This window comes from Narcine bancroftii, chromosome 4 (genome assembly GCF_036971445.1).
Source record: "Narcine bancroftii isolate sNarBan1 chromosome 4, sNarBan1.hap1, whole genome shotgun sequence".
Taxonomy (NCBI): domain Eukaryota; kingdom Metazoa; phylum Chordata; class Chondrichthyes; order Torpediniformes; family Narcinidae; genus Narcine; species Narcine bancroftii.
In genome coordinates this window covers 64,390,914-64,409,213 of record NC_091472.1, presented here as the reverse complement: position 1 = coordinate 64,409,213, position 18,300 = coordinate 64,390,914, and the positions used below count along the sequence as shown (strand labels likewise).

The 18,300-nt window shown below is 37.8% G+C and overlaps 1 protein-coding gene across 6 annotated transcripts in view; it reads right to left on the bottom strand.

Moving 5' to 3' along the window:
- LOC138760632 (echinoderm microtubule-associated protein-like 6) overlaps positions 1 to 18,300 on the bottom strand; it is a 371,242-nt gene that overhangs the window by 82,635 nt on the left and 270,307 nt on the right. For all 6 annotated transcript variants that reach the window (XR_011355764.1, XM_069931442.1, XM_069931441.1 and 3 more), the window contains 3 exons: positions 15,220 to 15,396; positions 9,332 to 9,533; positions 5,261 to 5,387 (listed from right to left, as the gene is read on the bottom strand). Coding sequence is in view for 5 of the 6 variants with exons in the window: in XM_069931442.1 (XP_069787543.1) it covers positions 5,261 to 5,387; positions 9,332 to 9,533; positions 15,220 to 15,396 (506 nt within the window). In the remaining variant the exon portion in view is untranslated. The remainder of the gene's footprint in view (positions 1 to 5,260; positions 5,388 to 9,331; positions 9,534 to 15,219; positions 15,397 to 18,300) is intronic.

The following is an 18,300-nucleotide window of genomic DNA, read 5'->3' as shown; positions in this document are numbered from 1 at the left end:
CCTTCCTATTTCACTTACATTTAGTGGCAGAGCCTTCAATTCTTAGTTCTGAACTTTGGAACTCCCTTCCCAAATCTCCCTCTGCCTAGAATTGACACATTTAGTCATCCAATCAAATATCAACTTTCTTTGACACCAAGTCACAAAACTTTAAACTTTATATTACAGTGAAACTTCTTTTAAACTTAATTAACTATATATAAAAGTGTAAAAATACTTACTTGACAATTCCCTGCCTCCAAAGGAAAGCAAGTTAAAATATAATAGTGTTAAGTGTTTCTTACCAGTTGTTCAAGATTTTAAAAAATTGTGCAAAGGTAGACTGGATTGTAATAAATTTACATTACTAAATCGATAATGAATATATTTGCTTTTATTTTGTTCACCCTATTCATTTTTGCACCATATTAGGAAGACGAGGAAGACAGTACAAGTTTGGAAATAGTAGGTCTTAAATCTGCTTCTGTAAGGATCAGATAACAACATTTTGAACAATGTTGCATTTAGGCAACTTTACAATATTTTTCATGGAATTAATTGCAGAATATAAACAGGTAAATGCTATGTCAAATACAACAACTGAAAAGGCTTTATGAAAATCCTTTCAAGGAAATTATATACTTTAGAATAATTATTATTGTAATGTAGAAAATGTGGTCAATTGACTAATTTAAAATGCCATTTGAAGCGCAACGGAAGGAGCAGTACATAGCTAATCCCAACCATTGAACACTGAGAAGGAGTTTGTCCTTTGTTGCATCTACTAAATCCATAATGTATGGGTTATTTGAACTCTACTACTGAAATTCAATTATTTTAATGATACATTACTACATTTCAGGCCAGGCAACATTTGGGAACAGAGGTTTCAGAAGGGATAGCCTATAATCGGAATATAATCTATATTTCTCTCTCTGCATATCTGAATTGCTGAGTATCTCCTACTTTGTTTTATTTGATCTTGTAGTACAGGTACAGATTGGCATGTATGATGTTGTGGCCATTGCAGAGTTGTGGCTAAAGGATGAAATCATTGGGAGCTGTAAGTCCAAGAATACACAGTGTATCGAAAGGATAGGCAGGAAAGCTGAGGGGGTGGTATGGCTCTTTTGGTAAGGAATAACATTAGAAAGAGGTAACATAGGATCAGGAGATATGGAATCATTGTGGGCTGTGTTAAGAAATAGCAAGGGTAAAAAGACATTGTTAGCAGTTATTTATAGACCTCCAAACAGTTCCTGGGACGTGGACAACAAATTAACAACAGCAAATAGAAAGGGCATGTCAGAAGGGCAATGCTATGGCAGTCATGGGGGATTTTAACATGCAATTCAAATGGGAAAACCAGACTGGGACTGGATTTCAAGAATACAAATTTGTAGAATGCCTGTGAGATGCTTTTTAGAGCAGCTTGTTGATGAGTCCACTAGAGGACTGGCTATATTGGATTGGGTGTTGTTTAATGCACCAGAGGTGATTTGAAAGATTAGGGTAAAGGAACCATTATAGGGGTGGTGATCACAATTTGATTGAATAAATTTTGAGATTTAACAATGAGAAAATAAAGTCAGAAGTGCCAGTATTTCAGTGGAGTAAAGAGATTTACAGTGGCAGGAGAGAGGAACCAGCCAAAGTAGATTGGAAGAGGGCACTAGTAGGGAAGACAACAGAGCAGTATTAGATGGAGTTACTGCAAGAAATGAGGAAGATGCAGGATAAATAGATACCAAAAAAGAGAAAATATTTGAATAGAAAATTATCATAACTTTGGCTGACAAGAGAAGTCAAAGCCAATGTAAAAGAGAAGGCACACAAAGAAACAAAAATTAGTGGGAATGCAGAGGATTAGGACATTTTTTAAAACTTGCAGAAAGTAACTAACAAAACTCAAAAGGAGGAAAAAAATGAAGTAAAAAATAGGCCAGCAAATAATATCAAAGAGGATACAAAAAGCTACTTCAATAATAGAAAGACTAAAACAGAGGTGAGAGTAGATATAGGACCACTAGAAAATGAAGCTAGAGAAATAATAATGGAAGACAAGGAGAGGGCAGAGGAACTCGATGAGTATTTTGCATCATTTTTCACTGTGGAAGACATTAGCAGTGTGCCAGATGTCAAAGGGTATCAGGGAAAGCAAGTGAGTGCAGTTAATATTTCAAGGGAGAAGGTGCATAAAATTATCCAAGGGTGGATAAGTGTCCAGGGTCAGATGGATTGCACTTCTGAAAGAAGTAGTGGTAGAGATTGTGGAGGCAGTGGTAATGATCTTTCAGGAATCAATAGATTCTGGCATGCTCCCTGGTAGTCTGGAAAATTGCAAATGTCACCTCACTATTCAAGAAGGGAGGGAGGCAGCAGAAAGGAAATTATAGACTTGGAGTCGATTGTGAACATTGAGGGTACAGAATATTTGGAGGTAAATGACAATAGGCCAAAGCCAGCATGGTTTTCTTACGGGGAAATCTTGCTTGACAAACCTGTTGGAATTCTTTGACAAGGTACTGGATATGAGGCTACTTAACAAGATAACAGCCCATGGTATAACATGAAACATACTAGCATGAGTAGAACAATGGCTGATTGGCAGGAAGGAGAGAATACAGGGATCATATTCTGGTTGAGAGCAGTTGCTGGTGGTGTTCCACAGGGTTCGGTATTAGGGCCACTATTTTTTTTATGTTGTAGATTAACTATTTAGATTATAGAATGAATAGATTGGTGGCCAAGTTTGCAGATGATATGCAAGTAGATGGAAGTACAGCTGGTGTTGAAGAAACAGGGTAGCTGTAGAAGACCTTAGACAGATGGGCAGAGAGGTGCCAAATGAAATATAATATCAGTAAGTGTACAGTCATGCACTTTGGTAGAAAAAATTAATGGGCTGACTATTTTCTAAATGAGGAGAAAATTGAAAAAACTCAAATGCAAAGGGATCTGGAAGTCCTCAGGAAGGATATCCTGTAGGTTGAGTCAGAGGGGAAGAAGGCAAATGAGCTGGGATGTGATGTTAGGGCTTTATAAGGCTTTGGTTAGACCTCACTTGAAGTACTGCGAGAATTTTTGGGCTCCTCATTTGAAAAGGATGAGGAGAGTGCTCAGAAGAGGTTCACAAGGATGATTCTAGGAATGAAGGGGTAATCATACGAGGAGCGTTTGACAGCTCTTGGCCTGTACTTGTTGGAATTTAAGAGAATGGGAGATGGGTGGTGGGGGGGTTAGAATCTTATCGAAACATTTAGAATGTTGAACGCCATGGACAGATGTAGAAAGAAATTTTACATGGTGGGAGAGTCCAGGACCAGAGGGCACAACTTCAGGCTTGAAACAGAGATGCGGATGAATTTCTTTAGCCAGTGGATGGCAAATCTGTGGAATTAGTTGCCAGAGGTGGTTGTGGAACTAAGTCATTGGGTGTATTTAAGCCAGAGATTAAGCCAGGGCATCAAAGGTTATGACGAGAAGGCCAAGCAGTGAGGTTGAATGAGAAAATGGATCAGCTCAAGATTAAATGGTGGGGCAGACTAAATAGGGTGAATAATATATTTCTGCTCCTGTATTTTATGGTATTATTGTCTTAAATTTTCAGCATCTGACATTTTAATTTTACATTATTACACTACAAATTTAGTGCAAACAAGAGGACAAATTCATAACACTGGACTTTTAAGAATATCTAATATTCTACAGCATGCAGCAAAATGTTATCTACTTCAATACTATATATTGTGATATGATGTACATTATCTAGTACAACTGCAAACTAATTAGATTAATAGATATATTTGGAGAGAAATATAATATTTAAAGATTAACAAAGTGAAAAAGAACTGTCACATCACAGCAAAAGAGTTGGTTAGTAACTGACCTTAACACTTTCTCAACAAAAGTACTGTCAATTCATTTAGGCAATAAAAAAAACAAGAAAATGATTACCCTTTAACTACCATTCTAAAATGGCTTGTCTATTTTGTTGGAATGCATTTAAGATTCCTTTCAGCTAATGTTTGGGAGTGCTGAAATAATTCAGAAGGATTTAAGATTATCTACAAACATTAAATAAACAAAAAGCACACTCCATGCATTATTTTCTCAAATTACTGGTTTTGTTTCCTTACTTCTTATCTTATTTCCCATTTTTGGTTACTTTGGGATGTGCTTTAGCATATATGATCGAGTCACTTTAACACTATTCCACTTGTATTAACAAATATGTAATGAATGTTGTATTATTCAACTCTGAAGTATATCAGGCAAGGTTCAGCAGATGTTTACAAAGGTTGACCAGAAATCAATGAACAACAATCAAATGCATCATTAATTTAAATATACAAATATATTTTACCATTAGATACACAAAATACTTTTTCATAAATACAACTAGGAATAATGTAGCCCCTTTATCACTCAACTCAACTGATTTTTTTAATCTTGAAAAGGGCAGCACAGCATTGTGGGCTGAAGGGCCTGCACTGTGTTGTAATAATTCTATGTTCTAATAATGCCTAGACAAACTGTCCTCCAATATTGAACACATCAAAAAGTCCCATGACAGTGCAGAGCTGCGGCATTCCTCAGCACTTATGTCAGGTAATTTACCCGAACAATCTATGCCAGGTTGCATCTGGTAGAAAAAACAGTGACTCCATTCAACCACAAGTGATCAAGATAAGTTTCAATTACGTACATTTTTAATTGTTTTGAACACCTTAAGTATTTTGTATTTTAATTGATTTTGCATTTAATAATTGTTTTTAACAGATGCTTCTTTCACTATTTTTGTAATGTTTTGAAATGTTTTGAAAGTAAAAGTAAACAATATTGTGATATATTTAACAGGGAGGGGGAGGTAGGAGAGAGACAGGTAGCTGACAAAGCACTTTTCCTCAGATTTCCTCAGATTTCCACAAGCAGAACTTATTTTACAATACCCTAGTCTCCCACCATTACTACTTAGGGGGCTTCACCATTAAGGACAAAGCTGGCTTTGAGCAGTAGATTGGCCTTGTGAAATACATTAGCTATGTACAGAGCTCTTCATGAGTTAGCAAAATGTAGACCAATACCTTAAAACCATTATTTTAGCTGTCCTGTGAATATTTTGTGCCACATATAAATATACACTTTTATTAAGTTTAGTAATGACTAAAGCAATGTTAAAGCACATCAGAAGCTTACAGAATTATCAATTAAGATAATTATATAATCACACTTGAATAGATTACATACATTAAAACTACAGTAATATTAAAAAAAATACCTTTCCTCTGTTGAGACTTCTTTTGGCTGCAGATGTGGCTTTGTGCCTGACATTTCCCTGATACTAACTGCATAGATTTTGGTTGTATAATCAACCGATTTCTCTCTTGCAACATCACTATCGTACCCTAAAGAAATACAAAATAACATCATTTTCAGTGGCATAAAATTGCAAATGTTTTTTAAATGCATGGATTTATTATATTAACATCATAGGTCCAATGACAAAACCAAAAACCTCAGTGTTGCCAATAATCAGGATAGACTGAAATAGCAGGATTAAAGTGCAAATCCCCCAAAATGACTATGAAGGCATCCATTCAGGATCACCACAAACCTACTAAATAAAATATTGGCACATACTCTTCATGCTGCCTTCTCATGAAAATGCTAGCTCCACATGTTCAACACCACCAATGATAATTGTTGGATGGACACATCAGGTATCTGACATTACCTTTCAGTGTTACTGAAAGCTAGAACTATTCAAAATTAGCCTTCCTCATTTAAAGGAAAGGTATATAACATCTACTGAGATAGAGAGATTGTGTGGAATAGCCTTGCCCAATGAACAATGCTAGCTGAAAACAAGAGATGAGTACCACCAAGGTTTCCTCAAGGTATCATAGGAGAGATGATCAGAAAGCTCATCAAATATGATGAGAGAGAGCACCGAGAGTCTGAAAAATCACCATCAGGAAACAAGTCACAGTGATCTAGATGCAAGATCTGGAAAGTGCACTGATGTTATCCGAGTGGTGAAGATAGTGAATTTATTTTTAATGCCATATATTATTAAATATACTTCACGCCTTAGCTCAGTTCACCACATCAACATCTTACCCTGACCAACAAAATAAACATTATAACTGACATTGCATCAGTTATAGGAGGAATGGCAGTGACTGCATTGAGTCCCAGTATTACATCCTATGCCAAGTTAATAACACAGAAACAGAGAAAACCTACAGCATAATACAGGTCCTTCAATCTACAAAGTTGTGCCAAACACTTCCCTACCCAAGAAATTACAAGGCTTACCAATAGCCCTCTATTTTTCTAAACCATGTACCTATCCAAAAGACCCTATTGCATCTGCCTCCATCACTATTGCCGGCAGCCATTCCATGCACCCACCATTCTCTGTGTAAAAAACGTACCCCTGACATCTCCTCTCTACCTACTCCCCAGCACCTTAAACTCGTGTCCTCTTGTAGCAACCATTTCAGCCTCTGACTATTCACACAATCAATGCCTGTCATCATCTTATACATCTCTATCAGATCACCTCTCATCCACCACCACTCCATGGAGAAAAGACCAAGTTCACTCAACCTGTTTTCATAAGGCAGGCCACATCCTTGTAAATCTCCTCTGCACCATTTCTATGGCTTCCACATCCTTCTGCTTGTGAGACGACCAGAACTGAGCACAGTACTTATCTCTGCAACACCAATATGTTGCCTTGTTTTATTTCCTCACATCCTACCTCCCAGCCTATTGTCTCTAGGAAAAGATGTTTGTCTTCAATACTGGTTGTGCCATGGTAATGATTCACTTTTAACAATCTTCTGAAATAGTTCTGATTTCTCTCAGTTGTATTAAATCACAACAAAACAAAAGTCTAAAATTGGTGGGTGGGGGACAAGAGGCTTCCTGGAAACTTTGGAATCAGATTCAGAAATAACAAAAACATATCCATCTCAGATAACCATAGAGTCTGAATCCTAAATTGTATAGTTTTACATGCCAAGTCATAGGATAACACAATCTTATACAGAGAATCATACTTCCAAGCAATGCCCTTGTCTCTTCCATTCACAACAGAAATCAAAAGCTATGGATGTTGGAAATCTGAAGTAAAAATTAACAATGTCAGAAGAGTTAGTGGATCAGGCTGCATCTGTGAAAAAAAAGTTAATATTTCTGGTCAAAAATAGGACATCTGAATTGGGAAAGAGGCAAATTTTAATCTGTAGAGAGCATGGGGAAAAAAAAGAGATGGAGACAACAAAAAAGATATTCCCTTTGTCCTATGCATTCTTCTTCAACTTTCTCTGCAACTTAATTTCTCGTGTTCTCAATAATCTCTCTAAAGCAGGAGTTTATCATGACATGAAATGTTTACATCTTCAATCACAACATAGAAAAGATTGATGAATAAGTGTTAAGATTTCCAGCCTCCACAATAGCTACAGGAAATATAGTCCTTTTTAAAGACTAGAGTTGCAGCTTTAACAGCAGATCTTGGCAGATTCTGACATGACTTTTTCTTATGCAGCAAGATGACTTAGCAGCGATTCACTGATTGTGCAGGATGCAAGAAGGAAGAAATGCTATTTTCATTCTAAAAATACTCAGTGCAGAGTGTCAATATTCTACCCAGTTTACCATCCTCTTCTCTTTCAGAAACTTACTATTTCCTGCAGAAACATCTTGCTATGTTCTGTGATATGTTCAACTACAACCAGATGATACTCACCTGAAAGAAATCTATTTTTCACATTAGATCATTTAAAAAGTACTTCACTAACAGCTAGCCAGATTACAGAAGCACTTGACAAGCATTTCATTCCTGTTTATGTATGAGATGTTACAAAATTGAATACTGCTTGATTTAATTTTTGAAAATGGTAGAAAAGGCAGTAAGTCAGCATTGTACACTGATTTATTAACATGATCTCACTCCACATGCTGCTACTGGGTATTTGGTGCTCTTGTGTACACACGTGTACTAAGATATTTTAGACATTGAGAGAATGATCATTTCCAATTCTCTCCCCACCACCACTCCTCCAAGTTTTAACACTATCAGAATAGTTTGTTGCTCAAAGAATTCTTGAACTAGTTGAAAAAGGTTAAGAAATTCAATAATGTTTAGTTTAAAATAATTGATCTAAAGCTGAAGAATCCAAACAAAACAGGAAAGAAGTTTGAGAAGTAAATCACAAAAATCTGTAGACACCATGGTTGAAATAAAAACACAAAATGCTGGAAAAACTCAGCAGGTCAAACAGTGTCCTTTATGTAGCAATGGTAAAAATACATAACCGACATTTAGGGCTTGAGCCCTTATCAAGGTATGGAAGAATGTCAGCAGGCATCCAAACAAAAGGATGGGGGGGGGTGGTGGGGGAGTCAAAAGCAGGAGATGATCGGTGGAGAAGGGAGTGGGCAGCAGCAATCAGGGGGAAGCAGGGATGGCTTAGTGGGTAGAGTGGGAAGAGAGGGGGAGAACTAGAAAATCTGGAAAAGGGAATGGGAAAAAATGGCAAATAGGTCAGCAGAAAGCAGAGATGTCGATGTTAATGCCATCTGGCTGGAGACTGCCTAGACGAAAATAAGGTGTTGCTTCTCCAATCTGCAGGTGGTCAAGATGGGATGACCATGGACAAACATGTGAGTATAAGAGTGTGACTCAGAACTGAAATGGTTGGCTACTGGGAGGTCTCTGCTGTAGTGGAGGTGCTCAGTGAACTCCCAGTTTGAGCCAGGACCCTCCAATGTAGAGAAGGCCACAAAGGGAGCACCGGATTCAGTAAATCATTCCTGTGGATATACAAGTGAAGTGTTGCTTCACTTGAAAGGCCTGTTTGGGGCCCCAGACTGTGGTGAGGGAGGAGGTGTGGGTGGGAGTGGCACCTCCTGTGGCAACAGGGGAAGGTGCTGTTGGGGAGTGGTGGGGGGAGGGAGAGGCAATAGATGGGGAAGGATTAGTGCATGAGGGAATCCCCTATGGAATGGGGGGGGGGGGGCGGGGAGAGAGGGGAAGATCCATCTGGTGGTTGGATCCTGTTGTAAGTGCCAGAAATTCCAGAGGATAATGTGTTGGATGCAGAGGCTGGTGGGGTTTGAGAAATATGTCAACTTGAATTACTCATTAGCATTTTTACACTTAATCCAATTTGTGGACTTCCTTGCTAATGGTCTTGAAAACATTAGGAAAAAATAAATTCTGAGTACACCCTTCTATAGGTTTGTATATTAGAACTGGTCTGATTCCAATTTTCACAAAATGGCAATTTCATAACAACCATGGATTCCATAGACGCTTAATACATGTTTGGTTTACCTCCATCCTCGTCAGTGTCAGTATCAGATTCTTCACTGTCCACAGGCTTTTTGTCCCTGTTTCCATCCATTTCCCGACTCCAGATCATTAGAGCAGTATCCGCACCACCCACTGACAGCAACAAGCTGTCACCTTGTGCCCACCTCACATTCGTCACATGTGCACTGTGGCCCACATACTTTTTAAACTTTGCATATTGGCCCTGATAAGAAACATATTTGCAGTTACAACAGAAATACTTACACTTTTTAAGCAATTATTGGAGTATATCTAAATGAGTGGATCCCAAACATTTTTGGGCTGCGGCCCCCTTCGCTCCCAGGCCACATCCCGAGTGCCCCCCCCAACCCAACAGACATACAATGAACACACACCTCTTCTTGGTATTAGGTCTACTACAAATTTCAAACAACTAATCTAACACTTTATACAAATGTATATATTTCACAAATAAAATTTTTTGTAAATCAATTTATTTAGCAAAATGATAGGGTAAATTTACATCTCAACTGTAACTACATCGACTGTGGGCTGTCAGAAACTCGATGGGCAGACGGTTGGGGTTGAAGATAAGCTGTCAGATGCTAGTTGAGCAAGCGGCTGGGACAAGGATCAGCTGTCGGGAGCTCTATGGGCGGGTGGCTGGGGTGAGGATCAGCCGTCGGGAGCTCATTGGGTGGGCAGTTGGGGTGAGGATCAGCTGACAGGAGCTTAATGGTGGGTAGCCATGGTGGGGATCAGCTGTAGGGAGCTAAATGGGCAGATGGCTGGGGTGAGGATCCGCGATTGGGCCATGTATTTACTTGTAATTTAAATGTACATTACAACCTGAAGATAATTTGAAATTCTTACAAACCTGGACCCTTGCAGAAGTGAATGTAGCACATGTCCACGTCATCAAGAAACAAACAAACCCATTTTTCTTCACCGCCCCCTATCTGCCCCATTTCTCCTCACTGCCCCCTTGGATCTTTGCCCTCGGGGGTGGCATTGCCCAGTTTGGGAATCACTCATCTAAATTAAATGTTAATTTTTATGATAATTTTGATGGTTCAATTTCCATAACTTCTGGCTTCCTTAATTGCATTATATAATAAAGAAAAGTAGCAGAGACAAATCTATAGAGAGAAGAGTGGCCACCATACTATATATTTGAATAAAAGGTAAACAGCAAAGTGATTTAAAAAAAAATCAGTGTCTGTTCTCACAGATGTACAAAATATACTACACTATTCGATAATCAACGTTCAAGAATAAAGAACTGAAGGAAGTAAATATTAGTCAAAAAATAGTAGAGAAGTTAAGTTTAAAGTTAATAAATCTCAAGGACCTGATGATTTCTAACACAATTGTGAAAACTGTTGACATTAGAAATAGTGAATGCTTTGGTTATCTTCCAAAGTTTTATAGATTCTGGAACAATTTTGGTGGACTAAGGCAAACAAGAAAGGAGGAACTAAAATAGGGGTCTACCAAGCTAGTGCAACACACAAACATGCTGGAGGAACTCAGCTGACCATGCATCTTCTACAGAAAGTAAAGATTAACCAACTTTTTGGGCCTGAGACCTTTGTTAAGGTATGAGCAAAATGAAGATAGGCACCTAAAAAGATTGGGGGGGGGGGGGGTGGGGAAGGAAGGAGACACTTATACTAATCTCACTGCCCTCAACTCTCTCCACATCAATCCCAATCTCATGATCTATCCCACAGACCTTTACCTTACTGAGGCCAGATGACAGCTCTTTGACACCTCCTTTTCCTTTGAACAGGACCCCACCAAGAAACATCAAGCCACTATTACTGGGTGTGTGTCTAAGTAATTGGGTGTATTTAAGGCAAAGATTGATAGGTTCTTGATCAGCCAGGGCAGCAAAGGTTCTGGGGAGAAGGCTGGGCAGTGGGGCTTAGTGGGTAAATGGATTAGCTATTCAATGAATGGCAGGGCAGACTCTATCGGATGAATAGCCTATTTCTGCTCTTGTGTCTTATGACAAATATGCTGGAAATGAGGCAAAGGGGAATATTTGGATTTTTCAGAGGACAGAGCCTTGCACAGGTTACTAAGAAAGATAACACATGGAATTGAGGTGGTAATATACTGACAGATTGATAACTGTTTATTGGGCAGAAAGTGAAAATAAATTAATGTGTTTGAAGGCTGTAACTCATGTTTGGTGCTTGGGCCAACTTTTTACAAACTATATAAACTACAGTTGAATAGTAAGATATTGCATGCAATTTGGTTGCTCCATCACAGGAGGGAAGTGGAGGCTTTAGAATGGGTACAGTTGAGATTTGACAAGCTGGTGGCTGGATTAGAGGGCATGAGCTATGGGGAGTGGTTAGAGAAATGTATTGTTTTCTCTGGAGCATTGGAGGCTGAGAGGAAACCTAATGGAAGTTTATGAGATGCAGAGATAAGGAAAGTGGTTATGAGTAGAACACTTGAATATGATTGCATTTTATTCAAAGAATCACGATTAATGCTGCGCAGAGGTTCAATAGAATAGGTTCAACAGGGATGACAGAATTGTTACGAACTGTATGAAACAAGCAACAATAGGCAATGAATCAGTGTTTAATTTTAAAACAATTTTATTTTTAACTTTTAAACTATAGTCTTAACTTTTAAACTATCCTTAACACTAAGAGAGAGAGAGAGTGTGTGTGTGTGTGTGTGTGTGTGTGTGTGTGTGTGTGTGTGTGTGTGTGTGTGTGTGTGTGTGTGTGCGCGCGCGCGTGAGAGAGAGAGATACCCAGACCATGACAGTCCAGGCCAAAATCTAGAAAGTTACTTCAATGTTTAGTCTTTCAAATCCAGTGTTGAAGCATAGGGTTTTAAAATTTGAAGCTCAGAATTAATGATGAACTGATGGGAAGACTGGAGTTGTGGCTACTATAAACTCACAAATTCTTCTTGGGTTGCCTTTGAAGAAATTTCCATCCATACGAGCTGTGGTCACAACACTCCTGGTCCTTTTGTTGGCAAGACCTGAGCTGGGCAGCCTCTGTGAAGCTTCCAAGACCCTGGCACTGGTCTCTCCAAGTAACTTCACTGCTAGTCACACTTAAAGTCTAGTCACAGTCTATCCAAGTGACCTCCACTATTAATCACAATCAAAATTCAGCATTTTGTTTCCCAAAAAGACCCTCCTGGTACAGGTCAATCCACCAAAAAGGCCCAGTTATTCACAGAGTATGCTTTGCCCTGAATTGCACAAAAAATGGCTGGCCCCAAGAGCTGCTTCAAAAAGCTGCTTTCTCTTCAGCAGTCAGGATGCTTCTCCATTGCAAAATGACAATGTTTGCAAATGTATTGAATTCTGGAATAGCCTGTGACAAATCTTCCCTCAGTTCTTCCAATGTATTGAATTATCACTGTGACTTGAGTTGTGCTTGTGTTAAATGTTAACTGTGATCATTCAGTCCCTCCTGTCTATACTGGTTTATTTTACTGTCTATACTGTCTATACTCCTGTCTATACTGATACTGGTTGTAATAGAGCTCATGCACTGGCACCATCCAGCAAGTCAAAGATGAGGAGATGAGATATAATGGAGGTATACAGGTCCATAGGTTATTCCATAAAGTCCATGCTGACCACATAATTCTATTGAATGAAATCTGGGAGACAAACAAAGATGAAAGATGACTTTGAAGCAAGTTCAATTATTGTTCAAAAGAAATCACAATTTGTTTCTAATGAGAGTTTAGGTGAGTCAACATTGTTGAGTTGGATTATACTTGACAACATATATCTTGAATCAATTACTTCAATGCAAGTAACATCAAGATTATTGAGTGTGTGTTAACTAGAGATATGGTTAAATTTGTAAAATTGTTAATATATTAAACAAGTTTACTTTTTGTTTGGCACAGTGGTGCAACAGGTAGAGCTACTGCCTTACAGCACTGGGCTCAATTCTGACCTCAAATGGTGTCTGTATGGAGTTTGCACATTCTTCTTGTGACTATGTGGGCCTCCTCTGGTGCTCTGGTTTCCTCTCTCATCCCAAAGATGTGTAGATTAGTAGATTAATTGGGAACTGTAAATTATCCTAGCACGTAGGTAAGTATTTGACTATGGAGGTGATGAGAATGTGGGAAGAATAAATATGAGATTAATGTAGAATCAGTGCAAATGCATGGTTTTATGGTTGGTGTGGATTCAATAGGCTACAGGCCTTCTGCGTTGTGTTTCTCCATGATTTTAAGAGGAAGCAGTATTGTGCATTTAATACTGGTTGTAAATGTTAACTTATCACCCCTTTCAAATATTGATTCATGGGACTAACTGGTTTCTGTTTATTTTAAATTTAAAAAGAATTTTCAATCAACATGAAATTACAAACAATTAAAATCAAAGAAACATTACAGATATATACAATAAACTATCAAAACTGAACTGCATGTTGATATATAAAGAAGAAAGATTCAATACATTATCACAATGATCAAATTCTGCACTATTTCTTAAAATACCAAATTACACACCATGCCGATCCTCAGAAAAGTAGGAAATAGAAAAGTAGCACATTTGGAAATCAGATTTCCAAGAAATGACTATGCATTTCCTGGCCACTACTAAAGCAAGTTTCAATTGCTATTTTGACAGCCTCATTTTATGTCTCATATCTGTTTATTTCACCAATAAAAACAATTCTGGCACCTGAGGGTATCGAAATCTAGTAATTTGTTCCAGGAGATTCCCCAAATCTTCAAATCTTCCCAGAATGATCTCACCTTAGGGCCTGACTAGGTTGAATGCAAAAAAAGTCCCTATATCTTGACTACATCGAAAGCATAAATTGAATAATTCAGATTTCAATTTATTTAATTTTTGCAGAGTAAGGTACATCTGATGCAAAAAAAATTGTACTGCACCAGCCTATACCTTTCATAAATTGTATTGCTTATGCTGTCCCAACACAGGTCAGATCAGCAAAATGGATCAATTTCTATACACATAAACCCCTTGTTTAGTGGCTTCCACCTCAAGAAATACATTATTGAGATAAATTTCTTTGTGATCCCCTTTCGAACCAAAGTCTCTATTTCAATATATTGCAGTAAGGTCAGTGCTGGACCTAATTTATCCCTTAAATAAGATCTTAACTGAAGATAGCAGAAATAGGATGTATTTAAAATTCCATATTTATTCTTGATTTGTTCAAATGTCATAAATTGTCCCTCTCAAAACAATCTTTGATATATTTAATCCCACTCTGAGATTAAGTTTCTAGAATTTTATTATCAATTGTTAATGGAATTAATTTATTTTGAACTAGGGGTGTTTTGGGTGAGAGGCCTCCCCAACACCAATTTGACCGTTGAGTTTATTCTAAATTGTAATAATACATTTCAGTCAGGGAGCTTCCTTAGGACCAAATAGTAATTTAGTATATAAAATTTTATGCTGTCTTCTCACCAACCTTGTGCAGTTTCAATTTTACCCAAGATGACTTGCTCCTCCATCAAAGAGGGAGGCGACAAACTTCTTTGGGCTGCCCAATAATATGTTTTAAAGTCTGGGAGCTTTATTCCTCCCAGTGAACTGGTTTCTGGTTTGCAACAATGTTTGGTTGAAGGTTCCAGTTTAAGTTCATGTCTTGAATGTTTATGTCTGTACATGCTGCAATGGACTTTGCTACATGTTAAGAACGGACTGAGCACACCTATTCTACACAAAATGTTTAAATGCACTACGTAGCAGTGGATAAAATTAAAACTTTTGGAAGTTTGTACAATTGCATAATTTAACTAAATAAGCAGGTTTATGATAAATATGCAAATGTATGCAAAACTGAAAAATGTCAAAACAGATCTTTGAGAAAGATAAACTGAGTGACTAAATTATTTTTAAAATTTATTTATAATTAATTTACCTTTACAGGGTATGAAAAAAGCTTAATAAAGCCAAAATCATCACCAGTGACCAGACGTTTTCCATCTTTGGTTAGACAAGCTGCGTTGATATCTGTTATGTCACTATGGGTAGGCCAGATTCCTTCACATGTGGGTCCTAAAACACACGTCCAAGTAGCCCAGTCTATTTTCTCTATCTGCATAAAAAATAGATCTTCAGATACATTTTAATGAATTTTTTTGTTCTTCAACTGAATAACTGATGTCAATACAACAAACATTGGCAATTGTAAAGAAAAAAAGAGAAATAGAACTCTATTGTAAAGCATTTTGAAGGGCCAGCATGGTTGGTGTAGTGGTTAGTACAATGCTGTAACAGCACCAACGATTGGGCCTTGGGTTTGAATCCCATGCTGTCTGTAAGGAGTTGGTACATTCTACCGGTGTCAGTGTGGGTTTTCTCCAGGGCTCTGGTTTACTCTCACCATTTGAAACATTCCAGGAGTTGTAGGTTAATTAAGGTAATTGGGTGACAGAGGCTCATGGGCCGAAATGGCCTGTTATTGTGCTAATTTTTTTAAAATTAAAAAGTCATGCATGCTTGTCATAAGTTGTTCAACCAGAAATTTTCATAAAACCAAAACTGTTCATGATCAAATCATTATGTTATAGAAATCATGTTTTGAGATAGTAGAAGGAAATTTTTCCTTATATGAAGAATATGTTTTGATTCTAGTTTTATTTCAAAAAGTTTTTATTTTCCATTTGCATCAAATATAAACATGATCTTGAATAATACATCATAATAAAAACGATGTGAAATGATACATAATTTTGTTTTTAATCCCCTCCCCCAAAAAAGAAAGAAAAAAAGAGAGAAGAAAGAAAGCAGACCTGAATATATTATATATCATTCACTATTTATATTTTCTAACCTATTAATTCTAGCTTAAACATATTAATTGAGAGGAATGGGTGTAACGGATGATACGGATTGACTTTTATCAACGAAATCCATATATGGTTTCCAGATCATATAAAATTTTTCTGGTTCATTCCTTAAATTATAAGTAATTTTTTCTAATGGTATACAATTTTGTATTTCCACATGCTATCTATCCAACCCTACAATATTGTCTGACTTCCATGTTACTGCCATACACTTCTTTGCTGCCGCTATTGCTACACTCAAAAACTTTTGTTGATATTTATCTAACTTCAATTCGGTGTCTGTTTATATAAATCACCTAGCAGAAATATTCTGGGATCTTTTGGTATTTATACCTTCATAATTTATCCCATTAATATACACAAATCTCCCAAAATTTTTTTAACTTTTCCACACAACCAAACTGCATGCAGTAAAGTTCCTATTTCCTTATTATATAACCATATAACCACTTACAGCACAGAACAGGCCAGTTCGGTCCTACTAGTCCATGCCATAACAAATCCCCACCCTCCTAGTCCCACTGACCAGCACCCGGTCCATACCCCTCCAGTCCTCTCCTCTCCATGTAACGATCCAGTCTATCCTTAAATGTAACCAATGATCCCGCCTCAACCACGTCTGCCGGAAGCTCATTCCACATCCCTACCACCCTTTGCATAAAGAAATTTCCCCTCATGTTCCCCTTATAATTTTCCCCTTCAATCTTAAACCATGCCCTCTAGTTTGAATCTCCCCCACTCTTAATTGAAAAAGTCTATCCACATTTACTCTGTCTGTCCCTTTTAAAATCTTAAAATCAAGTCCCCCCTCAATTTTCTACGCTCCAGAGAAAAAAGCCCTAGTCTATATAACCTTTCCCTGTAACTCAAACCTTGAAATCCTGTCAACATTCTCATGAACCTTCTCTGCACACTCTCTATTTTGTTTACATCATTCCTATAATTTGGTGACCAAAACTGTACACAGTACTCCAAATTTGGCCTCACCAATGCCTTCTCCAATTTCATCATAACCTCCCTACTCTTGAATTCAATACTCCGATTTATGAAGGCCAACATTCCAAATGCCTTCTTCACCACACCATCTACCTGAGTATCAGCCTTGAGGGTACTATTTACCATCACTCCTAAATCCCTTTGTTGCTCTGCACATCTCAATAGCCTACCATTTAATGCATATGACCTATTTAGATTTGCCTTTCCAAAAAGTAACACCTCACACTTATCTGTATTAAATTCCATCAGCCATTTCTCAGCCCACATCTCCAGCCTTCCTAAATCACCTTTTAATCTATGGTAATCTTCCTCACTGTCCACAACACCACCAATCTTTGTATCATCCGCAAACTTGCTTATCCAATTCTCCACCCCTACTTCCAGATCGTTAATATATATAACAAACAATAGTGGACCCAGGACCGATCCCTGAGGAACTCCACTAGTCACTGGCCTCCATTTGGACAAACAATTTTCTACCACTACTCTCTGACACCTCCCATCCAACCATTGCTGAATCTATTTCACTACCTCCTTATTTATACCTAATGCCTCCACCTTTTTTCCTAACCTCCTGTGGGGAACTTTGTTAAAAGCTTTACTAAAGTCTAAATAGACAACATCCACAGCTTTCCCTTCATCAACCTTTTTTTGTAACCCCCTCGAAAAACACAATCAGGTTTGTCAAGCATGATCTACCCCTGACAAAACCATGCTGATTATTCCCTATCAATCCCTGTACCTCCAAATATTTGTAAATACCATCCCTCAGAACACTTTCCATCAACCTACTCACCACAGACGTCAGACACACGGGCCTATAATTCCCAAGTTTACATTTGGACCCTTTCTTAAACACTGGAACCACATGCGCCACCCTCCAATCCTTTGGCACTACCCCCGTGACCAGTGGCATCCTAAATATTTCTGTTAATGGCTCCACTATCTGTCCACAAGCTTCCCTGAGTGTCCTTGGGAATATTTTGTCCGGTCCCAGAGATTTATCCACCTTTATCTTTTTCAACACAGCCATCACTACCTCCTCGGTTATCCTAATATGCTTCATGACCTCCCCACTATTTTTCTTTACTTCAAATGGTTCAATATTTTTTTCCTGAAATATTTTTTATCTGAAATATTTATCAGAACAATTT